The 18,118-nt window shown below is 40.5% G+C and overlaps 1 protein-coding gene across 2 annotated transcripts in view; it reads left to right on the plus strand.

The window, feature by feature from the left end:
- The window catches only part of LOC139756578 (uncharacterized), a 127,081-nt gene that overhangs the window by 91,731 nt on the left and 17,232 nt on the right, over positions 1–18,118 (plus strand). For both annotated transcript variants that reach the window (XM_071676204.1, XM_071676205.1), the window contains one exon: positions 4,525–4,859. In XM_071676204.1, the coding sequence (XP_071532305.1) occupies positions 4,525–4,859 (335 nt within the window). The remainder of the gene's footprint in view (positions 1–4,524; positions 4,860–18,118) is intronic.

Here is an 18,118-nt window from a genome sequence, read left to right on the forward strand (position 1 = left end):
GGCAATGGAGAAAGTCAGAGTATAAATGCCATTATGTACATATGTGATGTAAGATATGATGGGAGAAGTTGATTAAACGATTAGTAAAAACACAGGGAGAAAGACTTAAGGAATCGGACACCACTGAAAAGACTAAATGGAATAAAGGATTGAAAGGGAAAAAGACTGAAGAAAAATACTGACTAAAAGAACAAAACCGAAGAGAAAAAGATTGAAGGAAAAAAGCTTGGAATGAAAAGGCCGAAGGGGAAAAGGGAGGATGAAAACAGTAAAAAGGTTTGAGATTAAAAAAAGAAAGAAGAAAAAGGCTGAAAGTAAATAAACTAAAATGGAAAAATGTTTGAAGTTATTGCAAGTCATATGCTATCAACCAACGTTTCGAACACATGACCTTCCATATTTGCATTTTGTTACAAACTCTGTGATTTTGCTGAAATACAAACTATCAACTCACATGATGGGTATCATCGATGGGTTTATCTTCCTTCATATTTCTGCACTTTGAGATTCCAAAACAGGTGACACAAAAGTTCATCAAGGGCTTACGTAAGGCCGAGAGATCAGTCTTGTACGTTAGTTCGTAAACGAAGCTGAGAAAATTGGTAAACATTCATCCATGGACCAAAGGCCTTCCAGCCATAACAAACTAATGTAATACAAACAATAAGTAATTATTTGCGCAGCAGTTCAAAGTGATTTGTCCAGTTTGATTGATATTTAGATTATTTGTCATGTCAATAAATATATATATATATATATATATATATATATATATATATATATATATATATATATATATATATATATATATATATATATATATATATATATATATATATATATAACCAAAAGATAATCTGTTTGAAACTTAGCCACAGATGCTGTATTGAGATTAGAAACAAAGCACATATTCTTATTGCAATACATGATCGATTTTCTTAGAAGTTAGATAGACACGAAACATTCTCGTAAACGCGTAATGTTAGGAAGCCAGACTACAAACTTTTCTTCAATCGTCAACCACAATCAGGCCAGCACTGCAAGTAACCTGAAATGGAAGGATGAAGCACTTAGTTGTTCTGTGAACCAAAGAGTTGAGCGGAAACTATTTTTGGGGTTGTACAGGAATTCTGGCTGAAAAAACAAAGCCAACTTAGACTCGTCACCACCCATCACCCCCTAAGGAGTTGTGACAGAGGAGCAGCCCACCTTAGAACAGCAAGGTCCTCTCTGGTCATAGAAGACGAGAAGGAGGTTCCAGCCTTGGAAAGGGTGAAGGATATATTGACTAGTTCACGAGCACCTGCTCTCCTTGCCAAAGAGAAGAAATAACATGGCTCTCACTCCTGGTTGTATTAGTTAGCTGTACAGTTTAGCTTGTAGCATAGCACCAACAGGGTTCAACACACCGCAGAAGGTTCCCCAGTGTAGGGATGGGGAAATAAGGGCAAGAGGGACATGGAATGGGGAGGAGAAACAGCGGGATATGAACTGGGGAAGGAGGAATGGAACTGGAGGAAAGAAAGGAGAGAGAAGACTGGTTGAAGGAACTGGAGGAAAGAAAGGAGAGAGAAGAGGTAGGGAAGGAGGGAAGGAAGGAGAGAAAGAAGAGAGGTAGGGCAGGAAGGAGGGAGGGATGGGAGGAGGGTGGCTTCAGCTTCGGCAACAGCGACAGGCGGTGGACTAATTTTCGCTGGGTTTCGGTTGGTGGGAGAGACTGCGGACGACACTTCTATTACCCTCCCATCACACGTCACACAAGCTCTAGTTAATTTCTGCCGGAGGGTGTGGGAGTGCCCTGGGGGAGGGCGGTGGGGGAGTGGGAACGCCGGAGGGAGGCGGTAGTGGGAGTTCGGGAGGACAGGAGCCGCGAAGGCAAGGCAACGGAAGTGAAAAGAAAAGGCTGGAATGGAAAGTATGATGGGGAAAAGAGACGATGATTGAAGGAATAAGGAAGAATTAAAGAAACTTATAAACTTAGAAAAATAAGTGAAAGTAGGAGAAATAACAGCAGACAACAAACTAACGTACAAGTAAAGCACAAAATAGTAAGGTAGATAATAAAAAGAGTACAATAGAATAAGAGATAAACATTGAGAAAATGAGTAGATACGAAGAAAGATAAGGAAAATATTGCGGAAAAGAAAATTATAACAAAGCACAGCAAAAGTATATGAAAGATGAAAACAATAAGGACAATAATGTCCATAAACAAAGAAAAACTATAATTCTAGATGAAAATGGCTAAAGAAAAAAAGTATGATTTACGAGAGTTGTGATATTCATTTTTTTTTCGCATTATTGAGAAGAAGGCATGAGTGCCAACAGCCTGTTGTATACACTCTCTGTTGTCCTCAAGTTTTCAGTAATTGTACACATATTTGACACCTTGTTGTCCGGGTGTCTTCTTAGTACACAACACTATACCCTCGTCTCCACACAACATACGTGTCTTCTACTCTACTTTGCCTCCATTTGTACTTTCTCATTCCCCCCATTTTCTGCATTTTCATCTTCATTTCCTTTTCAACATTCTGTCGTATGGATGTTTGACTATTTTCTTTGCTGTGATATTTCATACTCTCGTTTCATTTTAGGGTCTCCTGCCATCTTCTGTTTAATAGGCCTAGCCATATTCACTCTGCCTTCATTTCCATACACTTCTCTCATTTCTCCCATGTTTCCTCCTTTGATCTTATGCCTTTGTTTTTCCTTCTAATTCATCATCTCTTCGCCTACTCTTTCTTTCTTTGGCTTGACGTCTGTATTGTGTTCGTGGTCACTGTATTTGCATTTGGATGGAGACGATCAGGGAAGAGGTGTTCGATTCGTTGTTATATTAGCGTTTCGAAGGTTTTGGGGGATGATGATGGTGTATATGAAGGGATAAGGGAAAGGAAGAGGGAGAAGCTGGGGTGCGTAGATGCAAGAAGGAAAAGGGAATGGTGAGCAAGGAGAAAGTAGAAGGTTTGGGGAGATGGAAAGAAAACAGAACAATGAGGGGATTAAGAATGGTGTAGGTCGATGGGGAAACGAACGGGAAAGAAGAATACGAGATGAAAGGATGGAATGGGGAGTAAGTCGAGGACTTGGGGGGAGATGGGAAAGGGGGGGGGGTTAGGGCAGATGACGAAATAGGAGAGGGTCAACGCCTGGTATATGGCAATTTACCCCGTACTCTCCATTGTTATCGAAAACATCAGTGACGCTTTTGCCCATTATTCACTGCCTTGTCCTGGATACTGGTAGGGGGCGGGGGCGGTGTGTGTCTATAGTTAGGGCCCAGGGGCCACAGAATCACATTATTTTCCAGTATTATCCAGTATTTTCCACGACTGTCCCATTGCCATTTCTGTACCAGTGGTAAATAATGGTAAATGATAGTCAGCAAATATCATCTTATTTTTCCACTGTTATTCAATGTCTGTTGTTTATCCCCAGGGATACCTATTCTGAAATAACTTTTCGACGCATGAATTATACATTCTTTTTTTCACTTTTATGGCTATTTGGGAAATTATTTTTATATCTACTTTAAATGTAATTTGATACATGATTAGCATATGCCATAATTACGGTAATATCGTCCGGCGTAATATGATTAGCCTCATCCAACTTAATGCAACTGATGACGCATTTTACATCTCAGAATATTACAAATATTATTGTCTTTCTTTCATAGAGTAAACTGTATAAACCAGATGCAGCCGTAAACTTAAGTCACAGCTGAAGCAGTTTACCTTAACGCTACAAAGGTGATATTTAAAAAGATCTTCCAAGATTTTAACATGAAAATGTGATATTATCTCCATGTTTAGTTTAAAAGATATGACGCATCTCTTCATTTTGACGTCTAAAGTAACAGTATCTTCATTCGTTACCCGTTAGAGTAACTGCGTTACTGCATCACCATCAAAATTAACGATATCGCACTCCATCACCATCAAAAGTAACAATATCGCAATCCATCACCAACAAAGTAACAGTATCTCACTCCATCACCAACAAAGTAACAGTATCTCACTCTATCGCCAACAAAAGTTACACTATCTCCACTCCATCCCCAATAAAAATGACGGCAGTCTACTTCATCACCAACAAAAGTGACGGTATCTCACTCCATCACCAACAAAAATGACAGCATATTTACTACAACAGCTGTTGTAGTAGTATCTCTCTTCATCACCTTAAGAGCGTCTTTTTCCACCAGATTTACTGATTTAGCTTGACGCTTGTCTCACCACCAACACTATACTACCTCCCTCTTTTTCTCCCTCAGTGGCTGAAGGAACCGTCTCTTTCTCTCTCTTTTTTTTCTCTCTCTCTTCCTGTCATCACCAAAGCTACGTCCATAGCCACTTAGAATATCAGTGTGTTGCTTTCTTGCACAAGGAAGTCACACCAGCTACTGTGTCTCTTCCCCCGTCAGCTACATGTACGAGTTCCCTCCCTCTTTCATCTATACTGCGATATCTTTCCCTCCTTTTATGAGCGAGAGTAACAGCTCTTCCCTCCTGTCAACAGGTACGGTAAACTCCAACGGGGAGACGAAGAGGCAAAGGACGTCCTACACACGCTACCAGACGCTCGAACTCGAGAAGGAGTTCCACTTCAACCGCTACCTGACCCGACGGCGGAGGATAGAGATCGCCCACGCCCTCTGCCTCACGGAGCGCCAGATCAAGATCTGGTTCCAGAACCGGAGGATGAAGTGGAAGAAGGAGCATAAGATGGCCAGCATGAACGCTGCAGGCATGGGTATGCACCCACAGGCGTACCATCAGATGCACCATCAAATGATGCACCCGCATCACCTTCACCCTCATCTCGCCGACTTCGATACGAAAGGCTACTACTAGGTGAGTCTCTAGAAGGCCGATAACTAGGCATTACCACTAATGAAAAATTAGGAAAACTACGAACTCTAGACGTAAGCACTACATTTAAGTAAGTCTGTGATATAATGTTTTGATATGTTAATGGTAAGGTGAATAGTTTGTTTCTCAATAAAGCGACATAACAGGGACCAAAGTCTTCGATTGTTGAGTTCTTAAAAGTGAAAAATGATAATATCTAGGATATATTTTTTTAGTAATAGCCGAAGAGTTTTGAGCCACGACTAAAAATCTCAAGTATATAGATATCACACAAAAGATGATGGCATTTCCAAATAATTTCCTGACAGAATAAGATATATATGTGTACATTTAACGAGCGAATGGCTGCTTCATAGGGCCGTTCTCTTGGCACGAACCTAAAGTTTGGAAATACTAGTTTGCCCTTGTTCGAAGCAGTATCGAAACCCTCTGACTGTATTTCTCGAATGGCTGCTTCATGGGGCCGCTCTCTTGGCACGAACCTAAAGTCTCGAAATCCTAGTTTGCCCTCGTTCGAAGCAGTATCGAACCCTATCTGTGTTTCTCCATCCTAGACGCTACAGGATGCCCCATTAAAGAGCAAGGATATTAAGAACAGAAGTTAACCCAATCCTCCGTCTTCTCTGTTCGCAATTCTTTTGTAAATTTGTAAAAGAATTAGGAATGATCCAAGACCTGTTCTGTAAAAAGTAGATTCTTTTACTTCTAATGATTATTGTTTTGTTGGTCACATCATTTCAGAGTTCAAAGATTTTACCTCTAAGGCTAAGTTCTCAGTTCTTGACGCTACCTCGCTAACGAAAAGGGAATTTTTCTTAAGAAATCTTCATAACAATGATATTATGCAATGATTTTCTTTTAAGATTTACGAAATTATTACTTACATTTGCATATCAAATGTTTGTTTACCTTATACTTTCACCTTTCGCCTCTGACAGATAGATTCATAAGCAACTGAGTGACTAATTTGCGTCTACCATGTTCACATCCCGTGTCGTAATGGAGAGGTCCAAGGTGAAGTGCTGGCGTTTTGCCATTAAAATAATGTGGGAAGCTGCTTATCTTGCATGGTAATCAGGAAGGAAAAGTAAAAGTATTTGGCGAAAGGCTCTTGCGTAACGCGATTCTCACTGCGGCGGAGGAATACGAGAAGAGAGAGAGAGAGAGAGAGAGAGAGAGAGAGAGAGAGAGAGAGAGAGAGAGAGAGAGAGAGAGAGAGAGAGAGAGAATCGTGGACTCGAAGGGATATATCTGTAACGTCTACTTTTGAACTTGTCTTCCGTGCTGCTTTCAACTGATCTAACTGGTAAGTTATTTCATGAATCGGCAAGCAATCCTGTTGAAGAAAAAGCTCTTCTCTTCATTCAAATCAAAGAGGTTGTCCACGAGCTTGTATCAGTTACTATGAATGAAATCAGTCTACTTTGAATAGCTGTTTATATAGAAATCATCAGAGTCTTTGATGGTATTGAGTACCTGCATTAGATCACATCTTAACCTTCTCTTTTCTAAACTAAATCAGTTTAAGTCGACCAGTCGGCTCTCATAGATTTTTTTTTTCCATTCAGTCCGGGAATTGCCTTGGTGCTTGCTTCTGTAATCTGTTCTGTCTTTTGTTAATTAATAGTGACTAAAGCTGAACACAGTGTTCGCGGCGCGGACGCACCAGCGAACTGTAAACAGTGCACTGCCAATGAAGCCTAGAATTTTTTCACGTTTTCTTATTGATTTTATGCATCACTTGGCCTAGGTCATTGCGAACTATTACACCTACGTCTTTTTTCTCAGTTCGCTTTCATAACTCAGCTGAGTTCATAGAGTAGCTTACCCTGTCGTTTTTATGTCCAATATGTAACACTTTGCACGTATCAGTATCAAAATTCATTTACCACATGTGAATCTAGTTTATCAGTTTGTCTACGTCAATTTGCAGCTGCAGACGCTTAGTTCCTGTTGTAACTTTATTTCCCACTCTAACATCTTTTGCGAATTTTTTTTCTATCTAATAGCCCCGTTCGTTTTAAATATCATTGGCATAGATATCAAAAAGAGAACTGGTCCAAAGTCTGATCCCTGTGGCACGCCACTTGTTACGTCTGATCATTCTGAGGTTTTACTGTTAATCACTACTCTTTGTTTACGACCAGTCAACCATTTTTCTTACAACTGAAGCACAGTCTTACCTATATGATGAGGTTGTTCACAATAGAGTTTCTTTTTTTAAACGCTAATCGACTAAGGAGGAAAAAACCTCCCACAGGAAACATTTGGAATGTCTGGTGCAAGATTAGCAGAAATTCTCTGAGAGTTAGCAGTGGAAGTGAGGGATTCGTTTCTACGCTAACTCAGCTTTACGTAATAGATGCTCTAGCATAAAAGGGTATCGTTTGGTATCTAGATGGAGGGTAGTGGAAAGAAGCTGGTGCTGGATGGCTACGTGGAAAAGTTTTTGCTGGATAGTTAGGTGGAAAAGATGGTATAAGAGAAGACAGGGGAGAATGGAATACTCTGAAACCAACGTAGGGTATACATAAGGTACGATAAGGCTCTAGATCGTGGTATATGTTGGCAGTATTCAGAATACTAGTAACATGTTGGTAGGTAATATTCAACTCGTTCTTAATCTTCAGGAGGCTTCATATACGCTAGTACTTGTGATAATTAAGGAACTGACATGACATTGGTAATATTCATGAGACCGGTGCGTTAGAAGTATTCAGAAGATTGACAACGCTATCAATATTCATAATACTGACAACGCACTGACGATATTCAGAAGACAGACCACAAGGCATGATAACCACTGGTATGGCAGCGAACCAAGGTCATGTTTCATTTAAATGTTTGCTCATGTAATTTCAAGGGGACTTATAAGATCTGGCGAAATTCTCTAGATATTCCAGAAAGTTAAAAAGGTATGTCCAGACATTTCCGACTATACCGGGACATTCTTAAACATACCAGGATATTCATAAGTATGACAAGACATTCTTAAACATTTCAGGATATTCTTGAACATTTTCTGGGCATTCTTAAGCGGTTTAGGACGTTCTTAAACGCGCTAGGACATTCCTAAACATGCCAAGACATTTCCGATTATCAATGATCTAGCTGTGATATTTCCTCTTGCGTGTGTGTATGTGTTGTGTGTGTGTGTGTGTGTGTGTGTGTGTGTGTGTGTGTGTGGTACCAGTGCGCCCTAAAGGTGCCCCTAAGAGTGCAAGGGTTCGAAGAAAAGCGGTGAACAGTTGTGATCAAGAAAGGTAGTAGATGGAAGGAAAGTGAAGGATAGCGACTTACATAGTTGATGGAAGAGGATGGAGGTAGAGAGGGTGAAGAACATGATGGAAAAGGTAGTAGAAGACGGTGAGGCTGTAAGGGAAAAGTATTGGGTTGGAACACATTAAGTGAGCAATAATAGTGACGAGAGAAATAAAGGAAAGTAAAAGAGGAAGATGTACGAGAAGAATGAAAGAGTACCAGAGAAAGAAGAGGAACAAGAAGAAGGAGTGAGGGAAGGGAGGTGGGTTTTATGAGCACGTTAGAGGTGACCCCGCCTGTCGCACAGGAGCCAAACAAGAGAAAAATTGACGATTTCCTGAGCGTGGCAGGTAGACCTCCCTGGTCGCCTGACCTCTTCATCCCCCCCACATTGCGACACTGTAATCAAACGCTCCCATTTGGCGCCTCATCTTAATGGCTGATCCCCTGCTAAATATCGTATCTCCCCAGTCATAGACCCTTTGATGTATTGTGAATAAGGGGATAACGGTAGCCACTTAAATCTACCATTAACTTTTCCATAAAAAGGGAGTTTAAGAAGCTTTGAGAATAAGATAGCATGAGGGAAGGAGGGAGTCGTTTGGATGCGTACATCACCATGTTCAAAATGAACGAACATGCGGTCCACAGACCATGTTCCTTATAGTCGTATGTTTTAGTCATGACGTACGACTGGAGAGAGAGAGAGAGAGAGAGAGAGAGAGAGAGAGAGAGAGAGAGAGAGAGAGAGAGAGAGAGAGAGAGAGAGAGAGAGAGAGAGAGAGAGAGAGAGAGAGAGAGAGAGAGAGAGAGAACACAGACTGCACCAAGCTAAGATAATAAATGACGAAACACACCCCCTTCTTGGAAAGACTGCATCAACTGGCAGTGTCATTACCACTTTAACCTTCATATGTGGTTCTCTAAACTTCATCATGCCAACAGAGTTGAAGCTAACCCAACCTACGTCCCTCTTCGTCAATGCGAGGATGCGCTTCAAAGGTCGTGTGATTTCAGTGGCTTAGTACACGGGAGTACATGGAAAAAGCCAGATAAACAGAGGACCTGATGGCTTATGATGGATTCATCTGCTGGAGGAGAGTTGATAAGACCCTTGTCTCCAAACCTACAGTAAACCAGAAGGCTAATATAAAGGTTTGAAATAACCAAAGATCTAATATCATCTTATGAAAACAATGAATAATCATCCCCTTGGTCAGTCGTGGGAAATGTATGGACAGACTCTGCTATAATCACTTATATCACCTGATTTGATTTCACTGGATTGTAAGAGGTTATGAAACAAACATGGCATGATAATTCTATACGGGAATTCTCGAGCCTTATGAATGAAGGATTCTTTTACATAATGAGAGATTAGAAATTCTCTTCGATCCTGACCACTTATTTTTTTCTCTCTCTCTATAATTGGCGTACAAAAGGGTTTTTTTTTTTGTTTGTTTCTTGTGTATAACAAAGCTCAGTGTAGAATATCCTTGATTGTAGGTTTAAAAGATTTCTAAAGGTCTTTATATATATATATATATATATATATATATATATATATATATATATATATATATATATATATATATATATATATATATATATATATATATATATATATATATATATATATATATATATATATATATATATATATATATATATATATATATATATATATATAGAGAGAGAGAGAGAGAGAGAGAGAGAGAGAGAGAGAGAGATACTCTGAAATTCACTTATATAAACAGCACACAAGTCATGAGGCAGGGAGAAGGGAGGGCAGAGGGAGGAGGAGATCCGGTTCTGGTTAGTTGTACTGGGGAGGTCAGGTGGTGTTGGTGGTGGTGGTGATGGTGGTAGTGGTGCTGATAGTGGTAGGGAGGGAGGGAGGCGGTGATGGTAGTGGTAATGTCATAGGGTTGGGTGGTCTATGGTGTTAAAACTGTCAGGCTTTAGAGTTGGGTTTTGTTTAGTGATGATGGTTAAGGTGTGGTGCATAGTGATGATAATATACCAGTTTATATGATAATGATGATGATAATGTTGATAGTGCTAATAACGATGGGGGAAAATGTCGTCGAGATGAGGGTCCTCGATGAATAATATGTGAAGATAAGAAAGATTGATGGTGTGGATGATATAGTGATGATGGCGATATGAGGATAGTGTTAACTACTTCAAACTAGTGGCCAAGCTGACACTGGTTGTGGTAGTGCCTAGTCCCGTCTGACATAGAACAGACGAGAGTTTAAGTGGTCAACGTAGAAAAGATGATAGTAGGTGCAGTTAACGAAGAACAGATGACGATAGAAACAGGTAGCATAGAGAAGATGACGGCAGAAATGGTGAATGTAAAACAGGTGAATGTATAACATATATGAAACTAGAACACAGGATGCTAGAAATGGTGATTGTAAAACAGATGAGGGTAAAAGTAGTGATAGTTATAAAGGATAAAGGTTAATGATGCATAAGTGTAAGAAAAATTTACATAAAGATAATTCGTCTGCTCTAATTGTCGACACGTTTGCCAAAACTAACAAACAGAAAGATGTGTGTGTGTGTGTGTGTGTGTGTGTGGAGAGGAGAGAGAGAGAGAGAGAGAGAGAGAGAGAGAGAGAGAGAGAGAGAGAGAGAGAGAGAGAGAGAGAGAGAGAGAATGGGAACGACAGGGAAAGCCAGAGAGCGAGGCATTCCCGGTGTGACTGGTGACGCCGCGTGTGTGTGTGTGTGTGGGGTCTGTGTGGTGGAGAGTAGAGGATGTGGCCCAGAATGGGGTTTGTAGGGTGAGATTAGGAGCTGTAATGCAGCGTGGGAGTTGTGTGAGGGAGGGGAGGAGCCGTATGCTGGGGTTATGAGGGAGAGAAGTTAGGCAGCGGCCCAGAGCAAGCGTTGTGACGTCGAGTAGATGAAGTTGCGGTAAGGGTCGTGTTGAAAAGAAAAAAAACACAGTAGTAGTAGCGGTGGCGATAGGGGAGGGGGTCACCTGCGCTGCAGAGAGAGAGAGAGAGAGAGAGAGAGAGAGAGAGAGAGAGAGAGAGAGAGAGAGAGAGAGAGAGGAGAGGAGAGAGAGAGAGAGGGCGCACAGGGTGCTCTCGTACCGTCGACTGTACCTGGACAGTGCAGTAAAAGCACGCGGTACAGCCGACCTTCACGAATGCTGGAGGATTGCATCAGTAGATGTAAGTGGAACATGAATGACAAGATTCTAATCACGCTGGAGGAGAAGGAAATAGAGACAGAATGTTGGAGGCACTTGGAGAGTCGTGTACAAGGCATGAGTGACGCGTGAGGAGGCTTGGAGGCGTTGGAGGATAAGGGAGAAGCGATGTTGGAGGTGATAGGATGCTAAAAGGAGCTCCTTTGGAAGAGACAAACTACTACGAAGGTATGAAGAGGAGGATTACACGCAGGACGGAAGAGGGACTGGTGGTGCACGTGGTGTATTTTGGATGAAGATAAGGAGGAGGAGGATGAAAGGAGAGTCGAAAAGCAGGAGGAGGAGGAGGAGGAGGAGGAGAAGCAGCAGCAGCAGCAGGAGGGGCAGGCAGGCAGCAGCAGCAGACGGCTCGGCGTGAATGGCACAGCGTCACCCGGACAGTTGTCTGTCGTGACACTGACGAATGGAGACACGGCGGAGGCTCCCCAGCCCGCCGATCCTGCCGCCGATAACCCCAGGCCTTTCTCCCCCGTCCGCCCACCCCAGCACGCCCGTACGCCCACCTCTAGAACCTTGTGTGCGCCCACTCCACGCCCACCCTAGGACCCTGAACGCCCAAAAGTACATCTCAGAACCCCACGCACCCACCCTAGAACATCGCACGCCCACCTCAGAATCCTTCACGCACCCTAGGTCCATGCACGCCCTTGCTAGAGCTATCACACTCACTCTCCATTTCTATGCACACCCTCCCTGCTTCTATGCACAACCTCTCTGTATCTATAAACGCCCTCCCTGCTTCTATGCACGCCCTCCCTGCTTCTACGCACGCCCGACCAGGAACCTGACCGTCGATACATACTCCAACTCGCTCATCTCGGAACTCCCTCACCCACCGCACTTGGAAAATACTCGAGAACAGAAGAATAAAAAAAGAAGAAGAAGAACACCTAAGCCCCGAAGAGTAATCCGCGTCGCCCCCCATATACGCGGAATTACACAGTTTCATTTTCTTCTATCCAAAGAATTCCTCCCAAAAAATTCTGGAAATTCCAGGCCCTGATACCCTAGATATACTTCAACCTCCTGTTTGGCCTACCTCTCCTACAAATTTCCACTACTTTTGACGCATAGATCCTTCATGATAGTTTCTCTTCGCTCATCCTCTCCAAGTGTCTGAACCATTTGATAACTACCTGCCTTCTTAGATTACGGTCAATACGTCACGCCTCTGACACTGTCGTTTCATATACAATCAACCCTCCTCATATTATCTATAGTTCTTAAGATTTTAATTCTTAACACATTCATTGAACACATCATCATCATAATGAAAATAATAATGATAAAAATGATATTTATTATTATCATTATCATTATTGCTATCATGATTATATGTTTTATGATCTAAAGAATTCTCATTTTATATATGTATATATATATATATATATATATATATATATATATATATATATATATATATATATATATATATATATATATATATATATATATATATTCTTGTTCGCCATTTCCCGAGTTAACAGGGTGGCGCCAGGAACAGACAGAAAAAAAATGGCCTCATTCCCTCACATTCACTCTCTGGCTGTAATGCATAATGCATATATGTCTGTCTACGTGTGTCCCAGCTTATGTGATCACGAATCATGGCACGTTTTTGGCTGATGCTTTCCGGAGCCTCTTTATCATTATTATTATTATCATTATTATTATTATTATTATTATTATTATCATTATTATCATTATTATTACTATTATTATTATTATTATTATTATTATTATTATTATTATTATTATTATTATTATTATTATTATTATCATTATCATTATTATTATTACTATTATCATTATCATTATCATTATAGTTGAAAATCACTATTGTTGTTGCTGTTATTGTTGTAGTTGTTCCTATCATATGATACATATGCAGCTTCGTAGTTGCTCTATACGTGGAGCAGGGAAAGGTGGGTTCCTTTTGCAGCGAGAAGGTCCTTGGCGTCATTCCACCCTTTCTCGTCCGTTGACGATGATGCAACCTCGCCGAAGGTGATTTCCTGGCTCTTGGAGTTACCACTTGCGGTCGGATTATGCTCGAAGTCCATAGTTTCTCCTCGTTTGGAAGCTTAACCTTAAATTCAGCCCGTCCCTTCGACAGGAACTCGTTCTAATCTTCCTATGCCATCTCCAGACTTCTAGAACTACTTAGTTCCTCAACTCTCGCTTTCTTGAATATCTTAAATCTCAAATCTTTGGCTCGTATTACTTATAGCAGCATTTGGTAGCTTAAGGTCTACTTGTGATCTGTTCTCCTACGTGGTTCATTTGTGGTCCTCCACTCTTTCGGATTTTGATGTATTTTATGGTCATGTTTCTCGATGTCTGCAAATTATTAGACAGGTTGTAGTATAAGTTGTCGTGATCCTCGATGTCCCCAAAGTACTTGACAAGTTGTAGTATTAGTTGTGATTCTCAATCTCCCCAAAGTATTTAGCAGATTGTAGAATAAGTTGTCGTGGTCCTCGATGTCTCCAAAGTATTGGGCAGGTTGAGGTATAATAAGTCTTTGATTATCTACCTGTCATCCTTTAACTTCCCTGTTAATTCTCATCGTCTAATGATATGTTATCTTTCCAGTCGCTCTATCGCTGTTGTCAGTGATGGTGTGACTTCTCTCATCTACCTTATCAACATTAGTTATGATGCCGTCTTGTCATTCCTCCTTTCCCAGTGTTCTTCGTTTTTCTGCTTTCCTTTTCCAGTGACTCTCCACTTTTAGGAGACGGGTCTGCAAACAGTTGATAAACTTAAGTCTTTTCTTTCCTTTCGTCCGGGATGAACGGAATATATATATATATATATATATATATATATATATATATATATATATATATATATATATATATATATATATATATATATATATATATATATATATATATATATATATATATATATATATATATATATATATATATATATATATATATATATATATATATATATGTGTGTGTGTGTGTGTGTGTGTGTGTGTACTGCTATGTTTGTGGTTACGTATGAATGAATAATCACACACTAAACACCACAGAAAAAAAAAATGACCAGTTATCACAAATAACAACGGGATGTAAGGCCGGCGCCCCTCCTCCTCCTCCTCCACTACGCCTTCCCCCACAAAAAAAATAAAAAGGAGAACAATAAGCAAATGATATTCCATTGCACAAATACATCCTCCTTCCAAAAATGGCGTCTTCCCTTACATAACGAGCAAACAATGGCAAGCAGAGGAGGAGCCTGCCGAAGGACAAGAGAGCCGCATAACGCGTCTAGATAATCATAACTGTACCCATCTTGCGTTTCTCGTTATATAAAACAACGAACAATAGTGTTTTTCCTCTCAGCCTCCGTGATGCAATGCAGCAGCACCAGCAACAACAATAGCAGCAGCAGCAGCTGCAGCAGCAGCGGTAGTAAAAACAGCAATGGATCGGCAGCAGCAGCAGCAGCAGCAGACACAGCAGTAGTATCGGCAGCAGCAGCAGTAGAAACAGTATTAGGATCGGCAACAGCAGCAGCAGCAGCATTAGAAACAGCAGTAGCATCGGCAACAGCAACAGTAGTAACAGCAGCAGGAGGAGGAGGAGGAACAGAAGCCTTCACAGCCTCTGACTGGCAGCTAGTACAGTATTTTTATGGCGTCACACGGTGCATGGTATGGCTGCTGTGCAACTTGACAAAAGGCCATAAATACTGTCTTTTTTTTTTCTCTTCATGGTACGACTCCGTCAGAAATGGTGATGTAAAGGGACCCCCACTCATGAGCTAGGTGGTCGTTCGTTAGGGTCGTCGTTGCGTTGCTGAGCGCCAAGTCGTTCGCTGGGGGAAGCTATTGTGTCGTGAAGGGTAACACTTTATACATGTTCGCCATTTCCCGCATGAGTGAGGTAGCGACAAGACCAGATGACAAAGCCTAAGAGGGGGAGAAAAAAAAAATCCTCATTTGGCTCCTTGCTCTGTTCTTTCTTATGGAAAGTAATACAGGAAGGGAGAATTTCCAGCCATCTGCTTTCGTCTCTCTTAGTCTTTTTCTACGACACAGGGAATACATGGGCAGTTTTATTTCTTTCATGTCTCCAGGAATTATATATGTATATATGTATATATATATATATATATATATATATATATATATATATATATATATATATATATATATATATATATATATATATATATATATATATATATATATATATATATATATATATATATATTAGTAACTACCAGTTCCAAGTATAATTCTCAGCATGAATAATCAGCAGTCCGCATCCATCACTATCCATCATTGTAATGAATCATCACTTGCTTCTGCTCATCATCAATCACTGATATTGATATGTTATCACCGGTACTTGTCATCACAATGTTTCCTCTCCTTTACTAAAATCTTAACCACACACACGCATACACACGCACACACAATACAGCATTAGTTTCTTTTTGATTATCTTCTATCTTTTCTGTCAGCTGCGCAATAGTTAGTCATTAGTGACCAATTATGAATCACTAGTCTTGTACGTGTTACACTTTTACGAGACATGGCGTGATATTCGCTTTACCACATATTATCAACTGTGAGAAATATATATATATATATATATATATATATATATATATATATATATATATATATATATATATATATATATATATATATATATTTAATGTATGTATGACTCATGGTGAGGTGCCTGAGGATTGGCGGAATGCGTGCATAGTGCCATTGTACAAAGGCAAAGGGGATAAGAGTGAGTGCTCAAATTACAGAGGTATAAGTTTGTTGAGTATTCCTGGTAAATTATATGGGAGGGTATTGATTGAGAGGGTGAAGGCATGTACAGAGCATCAGATTGGGGAAGAGCAGTGCGGTTTCAGAAGTGGTAGAGGATGTGTGGATCAGGTGTTTGCTTTGAAGAATGTATGTGAGAAATACTTAGAAAAGCAAATGGATTTGTATGTAGCATTTATGGATCTGGAGAAGGCATATGATAGAGTTGATAGAGATGCTCTGTGGAAGGTATTAAGAATATATGGTGTGGGAGGCAAGTTGTTAGAAGCAGTGAAAAGTTTTTATCGAGGATGTAAGGCATGTGTACGTGTAGGAAGAGAGGAAAGTGATTGGTTCTCAGTGAATGTAGGTTTGCGGCAGGGGTGTGTGATGTCTCCATGGTTGTTTAATTTGTTTATGGATGGGGTTGTTAGGGAGGTAAATGCAAGAGTCCTGGAAAGAGGGGCAAGTATGAAGTCTGTTGGGGATGAGAGAGCTTGGGAAGTGAGTCAGTTGTTGTTCGCTGATGATACAGCGCTGGTGGCTGATTCATGTGAGAAACTGCAGAAGCTGGTGACTGAGTTTGGTAAAGTGTGTGGAAGAAGAAAGTTAAGAGTAAATGTGAATAAGAGCAAGGTTATTAGGTACAGTAGGGGTGAGGGTCAAGTCAATTGGGAGGTGAGTTTGAATGGAGAAAAACTGGAGGAAGTGAAGTGTTTTAGATATCTGGGAGTGGATCTGTCAGCGGATGGAACCATGGAAGCGGAAGTGGATCATAGGGTGGGGGAGGGGGCGAAAATTTTGGGAGCCTTGAAAAATGTGTGGAAGTCGAGAACATTATCTCGGAAAGCAAAAATGGGTATGTTTGAAGGAATAGTGGTTCCAACAATGTTGTATGGTTGCGAGGCGTGGGCTATGGATAGAGATGTGCGCAGGAGGATGGATGTGCTGGAAATGAGATGTTTGAGGACAATGTGTGGTGTGAGGTGGTTTGAGCGAGTGAGTAACGTAAGGGTAAGAGAGATGTGTGGAAATAAAAAGAGCGTGGTTGAGAGAGCAGAAGAGGGTGTTTTGAAATGGTTTGGGCACATGGAGAGAATGAGTGAGGAAAGATTGACCAAGAGGATATATGTGTCGGAGGTGGAGGGAACGAGGAGAAGAGGGAGACCAAATTGGAGGTGGAAAGATGGAGTGAAAAAGATTTTGTGTGATCGGGGCCTGAACATGCAGGAGGGTGAAAGGAGGGCAAGGAATAGAGTGAATTGGAGCGATGTGGTATACAGGGGTTGACGTGCTGTCAGTGGATTGAATCAAGGCATGTGAAGCGTCTGGGGTAAACCATGGAAAGCTGTGTAGGTATGTATATTTGCGTGTGTGGACGTATGTACATGTGTATGGGGGGGGGGGGGTTGGGCCATTTCTTTCGTCTGTTTCCTTGCGCTACCTCGCAAACGCGGGAGACAGCGACAAAGTATAAAAAAAAAAAAAAAAAAAAAAAATATATATATATATATATATATATATATATATATATATATATATATATATATATATATATATATATATATATATATATATATATATATATATATATATATATATATATATATATATATATTTATATATATATATATATCGTGTATATCATGTGTCGAAACTTTTCGCTGATGTTAACTAGAAACTAGATTTAAGTTGTCTTTGGTACCCTAGAATATTTTCTTTTGGGCTGACTAAAAGAGTTACACTGGAAAGATGCTCTTTATACCGTCTTGAAGATTTTCCATCCCAGTGATTCCTCAGCTCTAGGAGGCATTCCAGTCACGGAGCATTTTCCAGTCTCTGAGGTCATTCCATTCTATTCGCCCTGCCAGTCATTCTGGACTCTTCAGTTCTAAGGTCTTTTGCATTTTTGGCTCTTCCATTCTAAGGGCCTCTTTAACTTTGGGATCCTGCCATTGTATGAGC

Source organism: Panulirus ornatus, chromosome 22 (genome assembly GCF_036320965.1).
Source record: "Panulirus ornatus isolate Po-2019 chromosome 22, ASM3632096v1, whole genome shotgun sequence".
Classification (NCBI taxonomy): Eukaryota; Metazoa; Arthropoda; class Malacostraca; order Decapoda; family Palinuridae; genus Panulirus; species Panulirus ornatus.